The sequence below is a fragment of the Chiloscyllium plagiosum genome, chromosome 33 (genome assembly GCF_004010195.1).
Source record: "Chiloscyllium plagiosum isolate BGI_BamShark_2017 chromosome 33, ASM401019v2, whole genome shotgun sequence".
Lineage (NCBI taxonomy): Eukaryota > Metazoa > Chordata > Chondrichthyes > Orectolobiformes > Hemiscylliidae > Chiloscyllium > Chiloscyllium plagiosum.
The window spans coordinates 631,652-646,155 of NC_057742.1; the positions used below are offsets into that span (position 1 = coordinate 631,652).

Consider the following 14,504-nt stretch of genomic DNA (forward strand, 5'->3'; position numbering starts at 1 on the left):
AAGCGCTTCACAGGAGGCTCCCAAGCACTGAGGATGTCACCTAGACAGGGGGCGAAACGTCTGCAACACAAATTCCCAGCTCGGCGAACAGAACCACAACAACGAGCACCCGAGCTACAAATCTTCTCACAAACTTTGAATAGAAAGCAGAGTTAACATTTCAGGTCCAGTGATCCTTCATGAGAACAGATGTCGCCTGATCTGCTGAGTTTTTCCAGCAATTTTCTTTTGATTTCCAGCATCTGCAGTTATTTGGCACTTTTTGTGAGTTTTTGTTATGAATTTTTCCAGCAATTTCTGATTTTCCCAGCCATGTCAGTAATTCACACTCAATTCTGTTGGCTTCTGCCTTAGTTAAATTTTTTACGTGGAATTTTAATTAGATGCCTTCTGGAAGTCTATATAACAACATCCATAGACATTCCCCTGTCCACTATCTTAGTGACGTCTTCAAGCAATTCACTGAGATTTGTTAGACATGAATCATGAAACCTGTCATGAATCCATTCTGGCTCTCCCTGATTAATTGAACATTTTTAAGGTGTTCAGTTGCCACACTTTTGATATACAGACTCTGACAATTTCCTCAACACAGATGTTAAGCTGACTGGTCTGTAATGCGAGAGGTAGATGAAGGTGGGGGAGAAAGTGTTCAGTCAGATAGGAGGGAGGAGTGGATAGATGGGAAAAGCAATGGACAGGTCAAAAGGGTGGTGTCAGGTTGGAGGCTTGACACTTGGATAATGTGTGGGGAGGGGAAATGTGAAACTGATGAAATCAGTGTCTGACCTCTCACCTTCTCTCCCACTTTCATTTACCTATCGCATTCTCAGATACCTTCTCTCCAACCCCATCCTCCTCCTATTTATCTCTCAGACCCCCGGCCCACAAGCCTCATTCCTGCTGAAGGGCTGATGCCCGAAATTTTGATTCTCCTGCTTCTCAGATGCCCGACCTGCTGTGCTTTTCCAGCACCACACTCTTTACTCTGATCTCCAGCATCTGCAGTCCTCTTTTTCTCCTCTCCTTTAAAAGACGGAACACTACATTGTCAGAGGGTCAGTACTGAGGGAGCTTAGCACTGTTGGAGGGTCAGTACGGACTGAACACTGCACTGTTGAGGAGTGTCAGTACTGAAACAGCACTGCACTGTTTGGAATGTTGGTACTGAGGGCGCACTGCATTGTCAGAGGTGTTGTTTTTCAGATGCAGCATTAAATTGAGGCTCCATCTGTCTTTGGATTAATGTGAAAGATTCATGCCAGCATTCAGCAGAAGAGCTGGAGACTTAACCCTGGTAACCTGACCAATATTTATCACTTGGTTAACACAAAAAAAGCAGAATATTTGGTCATTATCACATTGCTATTTGTAGGCATTTACATTTTGGCTGTTGCACTTATTCATTACAACTTTGACTGCTCTTAAGGTGCATCATGAACTGTGAAAAACTTTGAGAAGTCAGTGGTAATGTAAAGCACTGTGCAAGTACAAATCTGTCCGGCTATTAAAGAAAACTTTGTATTATCAGGAGTGGACTATCACTCGCACTCACTACTGAATTTGGAATTCATCAGTTTGTACTCCCTGATTAAAGAATGAATGAAGAGACATTTCATTTTCTGTTCTTTCCAACATTTTTCCTATCATGTTCTGAATTTGTATACTCAACAACTTGTGATACCTAAGAAAAAATTGGACTTGGATGCTGCTAAACTCAAGGAGTTCCCCAGCTCTATAGTAGAGAGCGAGAGAGCTATCTGTCTGTCGACAATGCAAATGAGTATAAAAGTAATTAATATTCTAATCAGTACTGGGTTTAAGATAGTAGTGACAGCAAGAAGCTCCATTATGACACAGCTCAAGCCAGCTGTTCAGTCTTTACAGCAAAACTCATGCAATAACTTTTAATATCCTCCTCATCAAATATTGATGACCAATACTTTGTGCCTTTTTGGCAAACTAATGGAAAGATGAGTAGGCAGTTGTAATGCAGACTAAGAGTAGAATTCTGATAGGGTAGTGATGACAAAACTTTGGACTTTTAAGAAAAAAAAGTGCAGAAGTTCAATGTGGGCCTTGTAGGTTCCTACTGAATGCATTATGTAGAATGGGTTAAAGGATGTGGTATGTTTTTATTAGAGTCAAAGAGTCATAGAGATGTACAGCACAGAAACAGACCCTTTGGTCCAACTCATCCATGCCGACCAGATATCCTAATCTAATCTAGTCCCATTTGCCAGCACTGGCCCATGTCCCTCTAAACCCTTTGTAATCATATACCCATCCAGATGCCTTTAAAAAACTGTAATTGTAACAACCTCCACCACTTCCTCTGGCAGCTCATTCCATGCATGCACCACCCCTGTGTGAAAAAGTTGCCCCTTACATTCCATTTATGTCTTTCCCCTCTTACCCTAAAGCCAAACCCTCTAGTTCTAGACTCCCCCACCCCAGAGAAAATACTTTATCTATTTATCCTATCCATGTCCCTCATGATTTTATAACCTTCTATAAGGTCACCCCTTAGCCTCCGACGCTCCAGGGAAAACAGCCCCAGCCTGTTCAGCCTTTCCCGATAGCTCAAATCCTCCAACCTTGGCAGCATCATTGAAAGGGTTCAGCAAAGATTTACAAGTTTCACAACATTCTTCTGATTGGAAGGAGACCAGAATTGTACACAATATTCCAACAGTGGCCTAACCAATGTCCTATACAGTCACAACATGACCTCCCAACTCCTATACTCAATGCTGTGGCCAATAAAGGAAAGCAGACCAAATGTATTTTTCACTGTCTTATCTACCTGCGACTCTACTTTCAAGGAACTATGAATCTGTACTCCAAGGTCTCTTTGTTCAGCAACACTCCCCAGGACCTTACCAATAAGTGTATAAGTCCTGCTCTGATTTGCTTTTCCAAAATGCAGCACCTTGCATTTATCTAAATTAAACTCCATCTGCCACTTCTCAGCCCATTGGCCCATCTGGTAAAGATCCCGTTGTAATCTGAGGTAACCTTCTCCGCTGTCCACTGCCACTCCACTTTTGCTGTCATCTGCAAACTTACTAACTATACCTCTACTGTTCACATCCAGATCATGTATATAAATGACAAAATGTAGTGGACTGATCCTTGTGGCACACCACTGGTCACAGGCCTCTCGTCTGAAAAGCAACCCTCCTCCACCACCACCTCTGTCTTTTACCTTACAGTCAGTTTTGTATCCGAATGGCTAGTTCTCCCTGAATTCCAAGAGATCTAACTAGTCTCCCATGAGGAACCTTGTCGAACGCTTTACTGAAGTCTATATAGATCACACCTACTGCTCTGCCCTCATCAATCCTCTTTGTTACTTCTTCAAAAAGCTCAATCAGGTTCATGGGACAAGTTTTCCCATGCACAAAGCCATGCTGATTATCTCTAATCAGTCCTTGCCTTTACAAATACATGTACGTCCTGACCCTCAGGATTCCCACCAACAACTTGCTTGCTCACCACAGATGACAGACCCACCGGTCTGTAATTTTCTGGCTTTTCCTTACCACTAAATAGTGGCACCATGTTAGCCAACCTTCAGTCTTCCAGCACCTCACCTATGACTATCAACGATACAAATATCTCAGTAAGAGGCCCAGCAATCACTTCCCTAGTTTCCCACAGAGTTCTAGGGTACACCTGATCATGTCCTGGGGATTTATCCACCTTGTGCATTTCAAGACCTCCAGCAACTCCTCCTCTGTAATATGGACATTTTTCAAGATGTCACCATCTATTTCCCCACATTCTATACTCCCCGTGTCTTTCTCTACAGTAAATACTGACGAAAAATACTCGTTCAGTATCTCCTCCATCTCTTGTGGCTCCACACATAGGCTGCTTTGCTGATCTTTAAGGGGCTCTATTCTCTCCCTAGTTACCCTTTTGTCCTTTTGATATCACTGAGTGTCTTGCTTGGCCATTCAAAGGGTAGTTAAGACTCAACTGCATTACTATAGGGAAGGGGAAGGGGGGGGTGGGTGGTAGCTGGAGTCACATGTAGGTCAGACCAGGTAAGTACAATGGACTTTTTTCCCTATAGGCCATTAGCGAACCAGATGGATTTTAAAAAAAGTCAGAATCGAGTCGCTCATGGTCACCATAACTAATACAAATTGTAAATTTCAGATTGTATTCAATACTTTTTCATCTTAAAGCCATCAGTGCCTTATACTGGTCATTGGCTAGTTGAACACATCTGTTAAAATCCTATGAGCTAGGACCACATCTGTTGAGCTGACCAATGGAGTATTTCCAGATCTATGGGCTGATCAATGGACTGACACCAGGTCCCTTGGGCTGGTCAGTGAACTGGCATCAGGTGTACAGCTGGCTTTGCCTTTTTGGATCCGAGTCTGAGAGCTCAATGGTTTTTGATTTCTGTCGATGGGCCTGAGAGTTGCAGGACAGTGACACACCTTGTTGCAGGACAGTGACACATCTTGTAGATAGGACAACTTCAAAGTAAAGCAAGGAACAGTGAGAATAAAGTCACATTGCTACATTCTGGTGGCACTGGGAAACTATCGTATCCCTTTACAATTCCTACAGGTCAATGTTTCTGTTATGACCGTGACTAAGAATGAGTTTCCTTTTTGGAAGGTTCTTCACAAGTTACTAACGCCTCCATTGGCAGACAACACAAATACCCACCCACCTGCAGCTAACCTTCTCTCCAACAAGATGCAAGCAAATCTTCTGAATTTTCTCAATGCACTGTCAAGAAACACAATTTTCCAAAGTATCCACACGGCAGAGCAGAAATGTCATTCCCTTTCTCTGAAAAATATTCTGTGATCCTGTGAATGAATCCCAATGATACCACCTTATGGAGCATTCTGAGAATTACAGTTATGACTGTCTGTACATTATTTAGAAGGATCTATGATGTTGAAATGAACTGTGCATAAGTGTTTCTGTTTACTGTACTGGAACTGATATTCTGAAAGATTACTGTAAAGACTGTGGTATTGGAGGCAGCTGCCACAGTCATGTTGAGTCAGGCTGTGTCATATTGAAGAGTAGTAATAAAGATATATTAAGTGGTTTTGATTTTTGGCTAGGTTTTTCTACTGAATTGGCATACGGATTGTGTTTGCTAGGGCAAGTATCCACATTCTGTGAAATCTCTCAGTCTTTTCTTAATTGTTTTGCATGTTAAATTGCTAGTTGGAGTAGACTAGAAGAGGTGGTTTTGTGAAGTTCAGTTCCAGTAGTGCCCAGATCTGATTGTCATTAAATATCTTCTTCCATGCTCCCTCTACCCAGTAGCTTAAAAGTGTAAAATATATGATCAGATAATAACTAACCAATGACAGTGAATTATTAAATTTCCATGAATAATTTTAGTAGATTTGTAAACAAAACGAAAACAATTCTTCCCCATGGCAAAGCTTTCTGACTATGGGAATAAATTTAAATGTTGCAAATTGTCTGGCTGTGAAATCATAACTATAAAAGCTACAGAAAATTATCAGATGTATGTACATAAATATGTTCTATTGTGATTGCTTCGCCGCTTGCGAAGATCTTTGCATCCTTGCTGTCCACTGGAGTCATACCTGAGGACTGGAGGGAGGCAAATGTAATTCCTCTCTTCAAGAAAGGAAATAGGGAAATCCCCGGCAATTATAGACCAGTCAGCCTCATGTCTATCGTATACAAGGTGTTAGAAAGGATTCTGAGGGATAGGATTTATGACCATCTGGAAGAGCATGGCTTGATTAAAGGCAGTCAGCACAGCTTTGAGGGGCAGGTCATGCCTCACAAATCTTATTGAGTTCTTTGAGGATGTTACTAGTCAAGTTGATGAGGGTCGAGCGGTGGATGTTGTGTATATGGACTTCAGTAAGGCATTTGATAAGGTTCCCCATGGTAGGCTCGTTCAGAAGGTCAGGAGGAATAGGATACAGGGAAATTTAGCTGTCTGGATACAGAATTGGCTGGTCAACAGAAGACAACGAGTGGTAGTGGAAGGAAAATATTCTACCTGGAAGTCAGTGTTGAGTGGTGTTCCACAGGGCTCTGTTCTTGGACCTTTACTCTTTGTAATTTTTATTAATGACTTGGATGAGTAGATTGAAGGATGGGTTAGCAAGTTTGCAGACGACACAAAAGTTGGAGGTGTCGTTGACAGTATAGAGGACTGTTGTAGGCTGTAGCGTGACATTGACAGGATGCAGAGATGGGCTGAGAGATGGCAGATGGAGTTTCAACATGGATAAATGCGAAGTGATGCATTTTGGAAGGTCGAACTTGAAAGTTGAGTACAGGATTAAAGACAGGATTCTTGGCAGTGTGGAGACAGAGAGGCATCTTGGTGTGCAGGTACATAGATCCCTTAAAATTGCCATCCAAGTGGACAGGGTTGTTAAGAAAGCATATGGTGTTTTGGCTTTCATTAACAGGGGGATTGAGTTTAAGAGCCATGAGATCTTGTTGCAGCTCTATAAAACTTTGGTTAGACCGCACTTGGAATACTGTGTCCAGTTCTGGTTGCCCTGTTATAGGAAAGATGTGGATGCTTTGGAGAGGTTTCAGAGGAGGTTTACCAGGATGCTGCCTGGAATGGAGGGCTTATCTTACGAAGTGAGGTTGACTGAGCTCAGACATTTTTCATTGGAAAAAAGAAGGAAGAGAGGGGACCTAATTGAGGTGTACAAGATAATGAGAGGCATAGATAGAGTTAATAGCCAGAAACTTTTTCCCAGGGCAGAAATTGTTAACACGAGGGGTCATAATTTTAAGCTGGTTGGAGGAAAGTATAGAGGGGATGTCAGAGGCGGGTTCTTTACGCAGAGAGTTGTGAGAGCATAGAATGTGTTGCCAGCAGCAGTTGTGGAAGCGAGGTCATTGGGGACATTTAAGAGACTGCTGGACATGCATATGGTCACAGAAATTTGAGAGTTTGTACATTAGGTTTACCTCACATGAGGATCAATGGTAGACACAACATCGTGGGCTGAAGGGCCTGTTCTGTGCTGTACTGTTCTATGTTCTATTAATTTAGCAATGTAAAAAATGTCATTTATGACTTAAGAATTATCTAAAGTGTCTAGATTTGTTCATATTACCATGGTACAAAAATTTCTGTCCATTAATGACAGCACTAACTATCTTTAGTGTCATTAGTGATGTATTTAGAAAATATTAAGATTGGAAGTTATCTCCTAAATTTTAAAACTTTCTGTTTCAGAAAATGTCTGACGTGGGAACAGAAGAGATCCAAGAAAAGTCTCAACCAGAAGGTAATGCTGCCCTTACTTGAATTATTAGCGTGTTACTCTTGAAAATAATATCTGTTTAGGACACTCTCAACCTAAAGGCCTGAAATGTTTTAGAATAAGGATGTACTTACATTTGGAAACTCAACTGCTGGCGCCATCCTAACTCACTATCATTCTGTTTCAGAGGTGAATCTAGCTGAAAGTCATAGTCACACAGCAAAGAATAAAATTTTTGGTCCATTGAGTCTACGCTGATCTATCTGCACAAATCTCTCTTTCCAGCATTTGACCCATAACCTTTAATGTTATAACATTTCAAGTATTTATCCATGTACCTTTTTCAAAGTTGTAAGGTTTCCCACCTCAAGTACTCTCCCAGGCAGTGCATTCCAGACCCTATCATTCTCTGGGTGAAAAACATTTTCCTTAAATTCCCTCTAAATCTCCCATTGTTCACCTTAAAATTATGCCTCCTTGTTACTGACCCTTCAAGTAAGGGGAGCACCTGCTTTCTATCCACCTTGTCCATGCCCCTCATAATCTTATACACCTTTATCAGATCGCCACTCAGCTTTCTTTGATCTAAAGAAAACAACCCAGTCTTATCCAGCCTCTCAGGCAACATCCTGGTAACTCTCTTCTGCCCCCCCACCTCTTGTCTCTAGGTGGAGACTATTAAAATGTTAGCATTTTTAAAAAAAATAGTAATGGATGAAAGGGAGATAGTGCAGATGCTGGAAACCTGAGACAAAACGGAAAATGTTGTAAGTACTCAGGAAGGCATGCAGCATCTGTAGGGAGATAACTATTTAATATTTGGGATTGGTGTTCCTTTGTCAGAAATGTTTGTATCAAGCTTTAAACAAGAAGAGGGAGAAAAGTCACTCTGAATAAACAAAAGGGAAAGTCTGCCTGAAGAGATTAAATAATAGTAACAACAACAAAGGATAAGGTGGTGGTAATGGTACCAACAAAGCTAAGTAAGATGAACCAGAGGAATGGAAATGGGAAAAGCAGCATCATTATTAATAGCTGCCTCCTGAATAAAGGCATGCAAAGTTTATAATCTGAAATTGTTAATTTGTTATTGAGTGTAGAAAGTTTCTTAAAAAAAATCTATTTAAGGCCCAGAACTTTCATCTGACGTTACTACCACTTTTGTGCAAAAATATGATCAATGTTCTGATTTATCCGCCACTGGTAGGTAGTTAGTTCTATAAGTTTAAAACAGAAGGCGGCTGTTTTGGCGACTTTGATGTTTATATGTACACATTCCACAGTAATGTACATGAGGATATTTTTTATATTGTCTAGATGTTGAGACAATCCCCATTGTAAGAGAAGTTTCAGATCTCTCAAAGAAGAGTGATGTCTCTGACCCTCAGGAGCTTTGTGATCAAGAACATCTCAACACTAATACCATTGTTGGTAAGATCATAAATCAAATAAAAGAACCAACTTCTATCAGATTATTTTATCAGATGGTTGTCAGGATGTTTAATTCAATCTTGGTGGCATATATGGGCCCCTCTCAAGAACTGCCATCCATTAATGCTGCTTTATTGTTTAAAAGTAATTCAGTTAGTGAGGTGCATGTCCTTAGTTTATATGATACTCCCGCTATTAGCCTGTGTGAAACTTGGCAAAACTCACCCTGACTAGAATAAGTAGTTTACATAGTCAGATTAGGTCCTATGGAACTGGCCCTCAAAATTTAAGTATTTCTAAGCAATTGAATTTTGAAGTAACATAATGTGCTTGTTTTTGGCAATTTGGGCAGTTCTACATGTTATTCAGCTGAAGCCTCTGTATCATGTGTGGCCTGGCCTGGCCCATCAGTTTTGAATTGGACTTGGAAGACTCCTTGCATCGGGTGACACATGAGGCAGGCAAATTGCATGCTTTCATATGTTGTTTCCCCTGGGAAAAAAAAGTCACTAGCTTGAAGCCACAGGCAAAAACCTGAAGGGTGCTATTTTGAATCAAACATGACTGGTTGAGAATCCTCTCTGCCATTAATGCCTCTTGCAGTATTGGAAGGAATTATATGGTGTTCGTCAAGTTAATTACTTTTTAAAAATGTACACATGCTGGAAATTTGAAATAAAAACAAAGAATTGGAGAAACTCAGTTCTGAAGAAAAGTTACATTGGTCTTGAAATGTTAAATCTGTTTCACTTTCCACAGATGGTGCCAGACCAGCTGAGTTTGTCCTGCACCTGTTGTTTGTTAACCTTTTTACACCATATTTGGCCATTAGTTCCTGGAATGGTTAATTAACCTGAAACATCTGTCTTGGAGGCAGGATCACTACCTGGTGTGCCATAAGAGCACCTACTCTCTCTTGAACCAGGTTAAAATGAGTTATTTGATAATTGTGTGGCACTACAGAAATACCCATTCACCATCTATGTTTTGTTTTAAAAAGTTAATGTTTTTCAAAAGCAGAGGATCACGCTTTGAATTAGCACTCTTTGCTGTCTATATTACAAAAATATAAGTATGATATTAGAACTAAGAGGTTATAATTGTAAGGAAATTACAATTAGGGAATGGTGAGGAGTGACCTGATGAAAGTTAAGGATTTTACGGAGGACATACAGAAAATATATTTCCTCTTGAGGGATAATACAAAGTTAGAGATTATCAATATAAAACAGTCACTAATAAGCCCAATAGAGAATTCAATAGGAAGAACCTTCTATGGTGAGGATGTGAAACTCACTGTTCTATTAAGAAGTTAAACTGATAGAATTGTACAGCACAGGAGGCCATTATACATTTTATTATTTAAAAAAAAACTAATCTCATCTTACCTTTGGTCCTTTTGTCAATTACATGAAAGTAGAGAAGGCTCATGTGGAGCATTAGTACAGTGTAATCTTGAAAAATGTCCATATTACAGAGGAGGTGGTGTTGGATGTCTTGAAACATATAAAAGTGGATAAATCCCCAGTGCCTAATCAGGTGTCCCCCTTCTGTGGGAAGCTAGGTAAATGATAGTTGGGCCTCTTGCTGAGATATTTGTATCATCGATAGTCACAGGTGAGGTGCCGGAAGACTGGAGGTTGGCTAATGTGGTGCCACTATTTAAGAAAGGATGTAAGGAAAAGCCATGGAACTATAGACCAGTGAGCCTGACATCGGTGGTATGCAAGTTGTTGGAGAGAATCCTCAGGGACAGGATTTACATGTATTTGGAACGGCAAGGACTGATTAGGAATAGTCAGCATAGCTTTGGTGTGAGAAATCATGTCTCATGAGCTTAACTGAGTTTTTCTTTGAAGAAATAACAAAGAGGATTGATGAGGGCAGAGCGGTGGACGTGATCTATATGGAGTTCAGTAAGGCGTTTGACAAGGTTCCAATGGGAGACTGGTTAGCAAGGTTAGATCTCATGGATGGAATACAGGGAGAACTAGCCATTTTTTATACTGAACTGGCTCAAAGGTAGAAGACAGCGAATGGTGGTGGAGGGCTGCTTTTCAGACTGGAGGCCTGTGACCAGTGGAGTGCTACAAGGATCGGTGCTGGGTCAAGTACTTTCCGTCATTTATATAAATGGTTTGGATGTGAACATAGGAGGTATAGTTAGTAAGTTTGCAGATGACACCAAAATTGGTGGTTTAGTGGAGAGCGAAGAAGGTTACCTCAGTGTACAATGGGATCTTGATCAGAAGGGCCTATGGTCTGAGGAGTGGCAAATGGAGTTTAATTTAGATAAATGTGAGGTGCTGTATTTTGGAAAGCCAAATCTTAGCAGGACTTATGCACTTAATGGTAAGGTCCTAGGGAGTGTTGCTGAACAAAGAGATCTTGGAGTGCAAGTTCATAGTTCCTTGAAAGTAGAATCGCAGGTAGATAGGATAGTGACAAATGCATTTGGTATGTTTTACTTTATTGGTTAGAGCATTGAGTACAGGAGTTGGGAAGTCATGTTGCAGCTGTACAGGACACTGGTTAGGCCACTTTGGAATATTGTGCGCAATTCTGGTCTTCCTCCCATGGGATGGATGTTATGAAACTTGAAAGGGTTCAGAAAAGATTTACAAGCATGTTGCCAAGGTTGGAGGATTTGAGCTATAGGGAGAGGCTGAATAGGCTGGGGCTGTTTTCCCTGGAATATTGGAGGCTGAGGAGTGACCTTATAGAAGTTTATAAAATCATGAGGGGCATGGATAGGATATATAGACAAAATCTTTTCCCTGGGGTGGGGGAGTCCAGAACTAGAGGGCATAGGTTTAGGGTGAGAGGGAAAAGATATAAAAGGGACCTAAAGGGCAACTTTTTCATGCACAGGGTGGTGTGGGTATGGAATGTGCTGCTAGAGGAAGTGGTGTAGGCTGGTACAATTACAGCATTTAAATGCATGTGGGTGGGTATATGAATAGGAAGGGCTTGGAGGGATTTGGGCCAAGTGCTGCCAAATGGGACTAGATTAAGCTAGGCTATCTGGGCAGCATGGACGAGTTGGACCGAAGGGTCTGTTTCCATGCTGTACTTCTCTCTAACTCTATGAATCAGTAGGGCTGAATGGCCTGTTTCTCTGCTATAAATCCTTTAAACAGTGTTAATTGGAAGCCAGTCCTAAATGATTCTCGTTCTTATTTCTGAGTTTACTATAACCCTGTTTGTACAGTTAGTGTTTGGTCTCGGTTGTGGAAATATTAGAAACTTTCACCAGATTTTCAGTGAGTTTCTTTACATCATACCAGTGTAAGATAGCACTAAGCACAGCAAAACAAAGAAAACTGGACATCTTGATCTTGCTACCACTACTGATATTTGAGTGGCTGCTTCCATACTTACAGACTGAACTTTCCTGGTTCAGCCAGGAACCTGGAAGTGACTGTTTTGGGACACTATTTGTGACCCTGCCAGAGGGCATCAATTAACAGGATTAGGAATTCTGATGAAGGGCTTCTGCCCGAAATGTTGATTTTCCTGCTCGTCAGATGCCGCCTGACCTGCTGTGCTTTTCCAGCACCACTCTAATCTTGACTCTGATCTCCAGCATCTGCAGTCCTTACTTTTGCCTGGCATCAATTAAAGGCAATCTCCAAGAGATCTAATCCATTGAGGACAGTGTTTGGACCAGTGAGATGTGAGCCGAACAGGAGAACTTGCATTAAAATTTAACTGGCAGAATAACACAGAGACAGGCATATGTTACGCAGCTAGGGAGATGTTGGCATTGTGGTATGTCACTGTCTGAGACAAACGTTCAGGATACATGGGTTTGAATTGCACCGTGGCAATTGGTGAAATTTAAATTTGATGAAATTTTGAATTAGAAGCTGGTGCACGGGTGATCATGTAGCAATTTTTGATTGTCATTAAAACCTATCTGGTTCACTCATGTCCTTGGGGAAAGACTCCACACCCACAACAATGTGGTTGACTTCTAACTATCCTCTTGAAGTAGTGTAAAGAGCCAGTCAATTAAAAGACAATTACAGATGGGCAACAAATACTGACCTTGCCAGTGATGCCTACTTCCTATGCAGGAATAAAGAAAAAGATTACCTGGATTATGGTTTTTCCACTATTGCTGCCAAAACCCTGTTTGTAATGCCCCATTATGGTCAAGATATGGAGGTACCGGTGTTGGACTGGGATAGACAAAGTTAAAAATCACACGACATCCGGTTATAGTCCAACGGTTTATTTGGAAGTGCAAGCTTTTGGAGCGCTGCTCCTTTATCAGGTATCTAGTGGAGTCTGCTCCTACTCTGCTATCTACCTGAGGAGCAGTGCTGCAAAAGCTTGCACGTCCAAATAAACCTGTTGGACTATAACCTGGTGTTGTGTGATTTTCAACATTATAGTCAATTTTGCCTAATCTGTTTACATGAGACCCGTAAAGTTAAGTTCTATTGTTTCAGAGAAATTGGCTTCACAAATATCATTTTAAGAGGTGAGATTAGAAAAGAAGAATATTCATAAATTGCAGCTGATTTGAGCTGTGGAGTTGAGAGATGTAATGAAAAAACAAGAGTCACTCCAGGACATGATTATTGTTGGAAAAAATAAAATGCAGAACAAGGATATCCTGGAAGTAGTGACTAGGTGACGCAAACTTTGATTAAAGAGTGAAGATTAATTAGGAAATTGGAGGCCATGATAGTTAGGCTTTCAGGACAGTTTTGCAAAATTAAGAAAGTATGCATTAGAGAAGGAGCCTGCAGCAGGTTTTGATTTTAGTGTTGGGAGTTAATGACACAGAAGAGAAATCAATGGTCTGAAGTTCTGCTCCGAAGCTGAGACAGTAGAGTTTGTAAATTTCTTAGCTCTGCAAACAGAGATGGTATTATACTGATAATGTCACTGGAATAATAATCCAGAGACCCAGGCTAAAACTCTGCACACATGGGTTTAAATACCACTGCGGTAGATAGTGAAATTTGACTTCAATAAAATTTACAATTTAAAGCTTGTCAAATAATAACAATATAATCTTTCTTGATTGCTGTAAAAATCCATCTGGTTTACCAAACCCCTTTGGGAAGGATATGGATCCTTACCCAGTCTGTCCCACATGTGATTCCAGACCCACAATCAAATGGCTGAAATGGCCTAGCAAACTACACAGCTGCATGAAACTGTTAGAAAGTCAAAAGAAAGGAATTGAATTGGATCTACCATTCATCATCAGTTGAAGCACTGAAATCAACAATGGCAAACTCAGCCCTGTCAACCCTGTAAAGTCCACCATTTTACCATTTGGCTTGTGCCAAAATTGGGAGAGTTACATCATGAAGAAGGGCTTATGCCCGAAACGTCGATTCTCCTGTTCCCTGCATGCTGCCTGACCTGCGCTGTTCCAGCAACACATTTTCAGCTCTGATCTCCAGCATCTGCAGACCTCACTTTCTCCTCAGGAGTTACATCATGGACTGACAAGCAAAGTCACAGCATCATAGGTTACAATGTACCAGACACAACCAGCACCATTCCTTTGTTTTCCTGCCTTACTTTTTTTTTTAGATTACTTACAGTGTGGAAACAGGCCCTTCGGCCCAACAAGTTCACACCGACCCGCTGAAGCGCAACCCACTCAGACCCATTCCCCTACATTTACCACTTCACCTAACACTACGGGCAATTTAGCATGGCCAATTCACCTAACCTGCACATTTTTGGACTGTGGGAGGAAAACGGAGCAAACCCACACAGGCACAGGGAGAATGTGCAAACTCCTCACAGTCAGTCGCCCAAGGTAGGAATTGAACCCGGGTC

General features: G+C 41.1%; 1 protein-coding gene across 3 annotated transcripts in view; it reads left to right on the forward strand.

Annotated features, from left to right (window-relative positions):
- The window catches only part of LOC122539702 (zinc finger protein Aiolos-like), a 223,098-nt gene that overhangs the window by 30,530 nt on the left and 178,064 nt on the right, over positions 1-14,504 (forward strand). For all 3 annotated transcript variants that reach the window (XM_043674701.1, XM_043674703.1, XM_043674702.1), the window contains exons 2-3: positions 7,235-7,286; positions 8,580-8,693. In XM_043674701.1, the coding sequence (XP_043530636.1) occupies positions 7,238-7,286; positions 8,580-8,693 (163 nt within the window). In that variant the 5' untranslated portion in view covers positions 7,235-7,237. The remainder of the gene's footprint in view (positions 1-7,234; positions 7,287-8,579; positions 8,694-14,504) is intronic.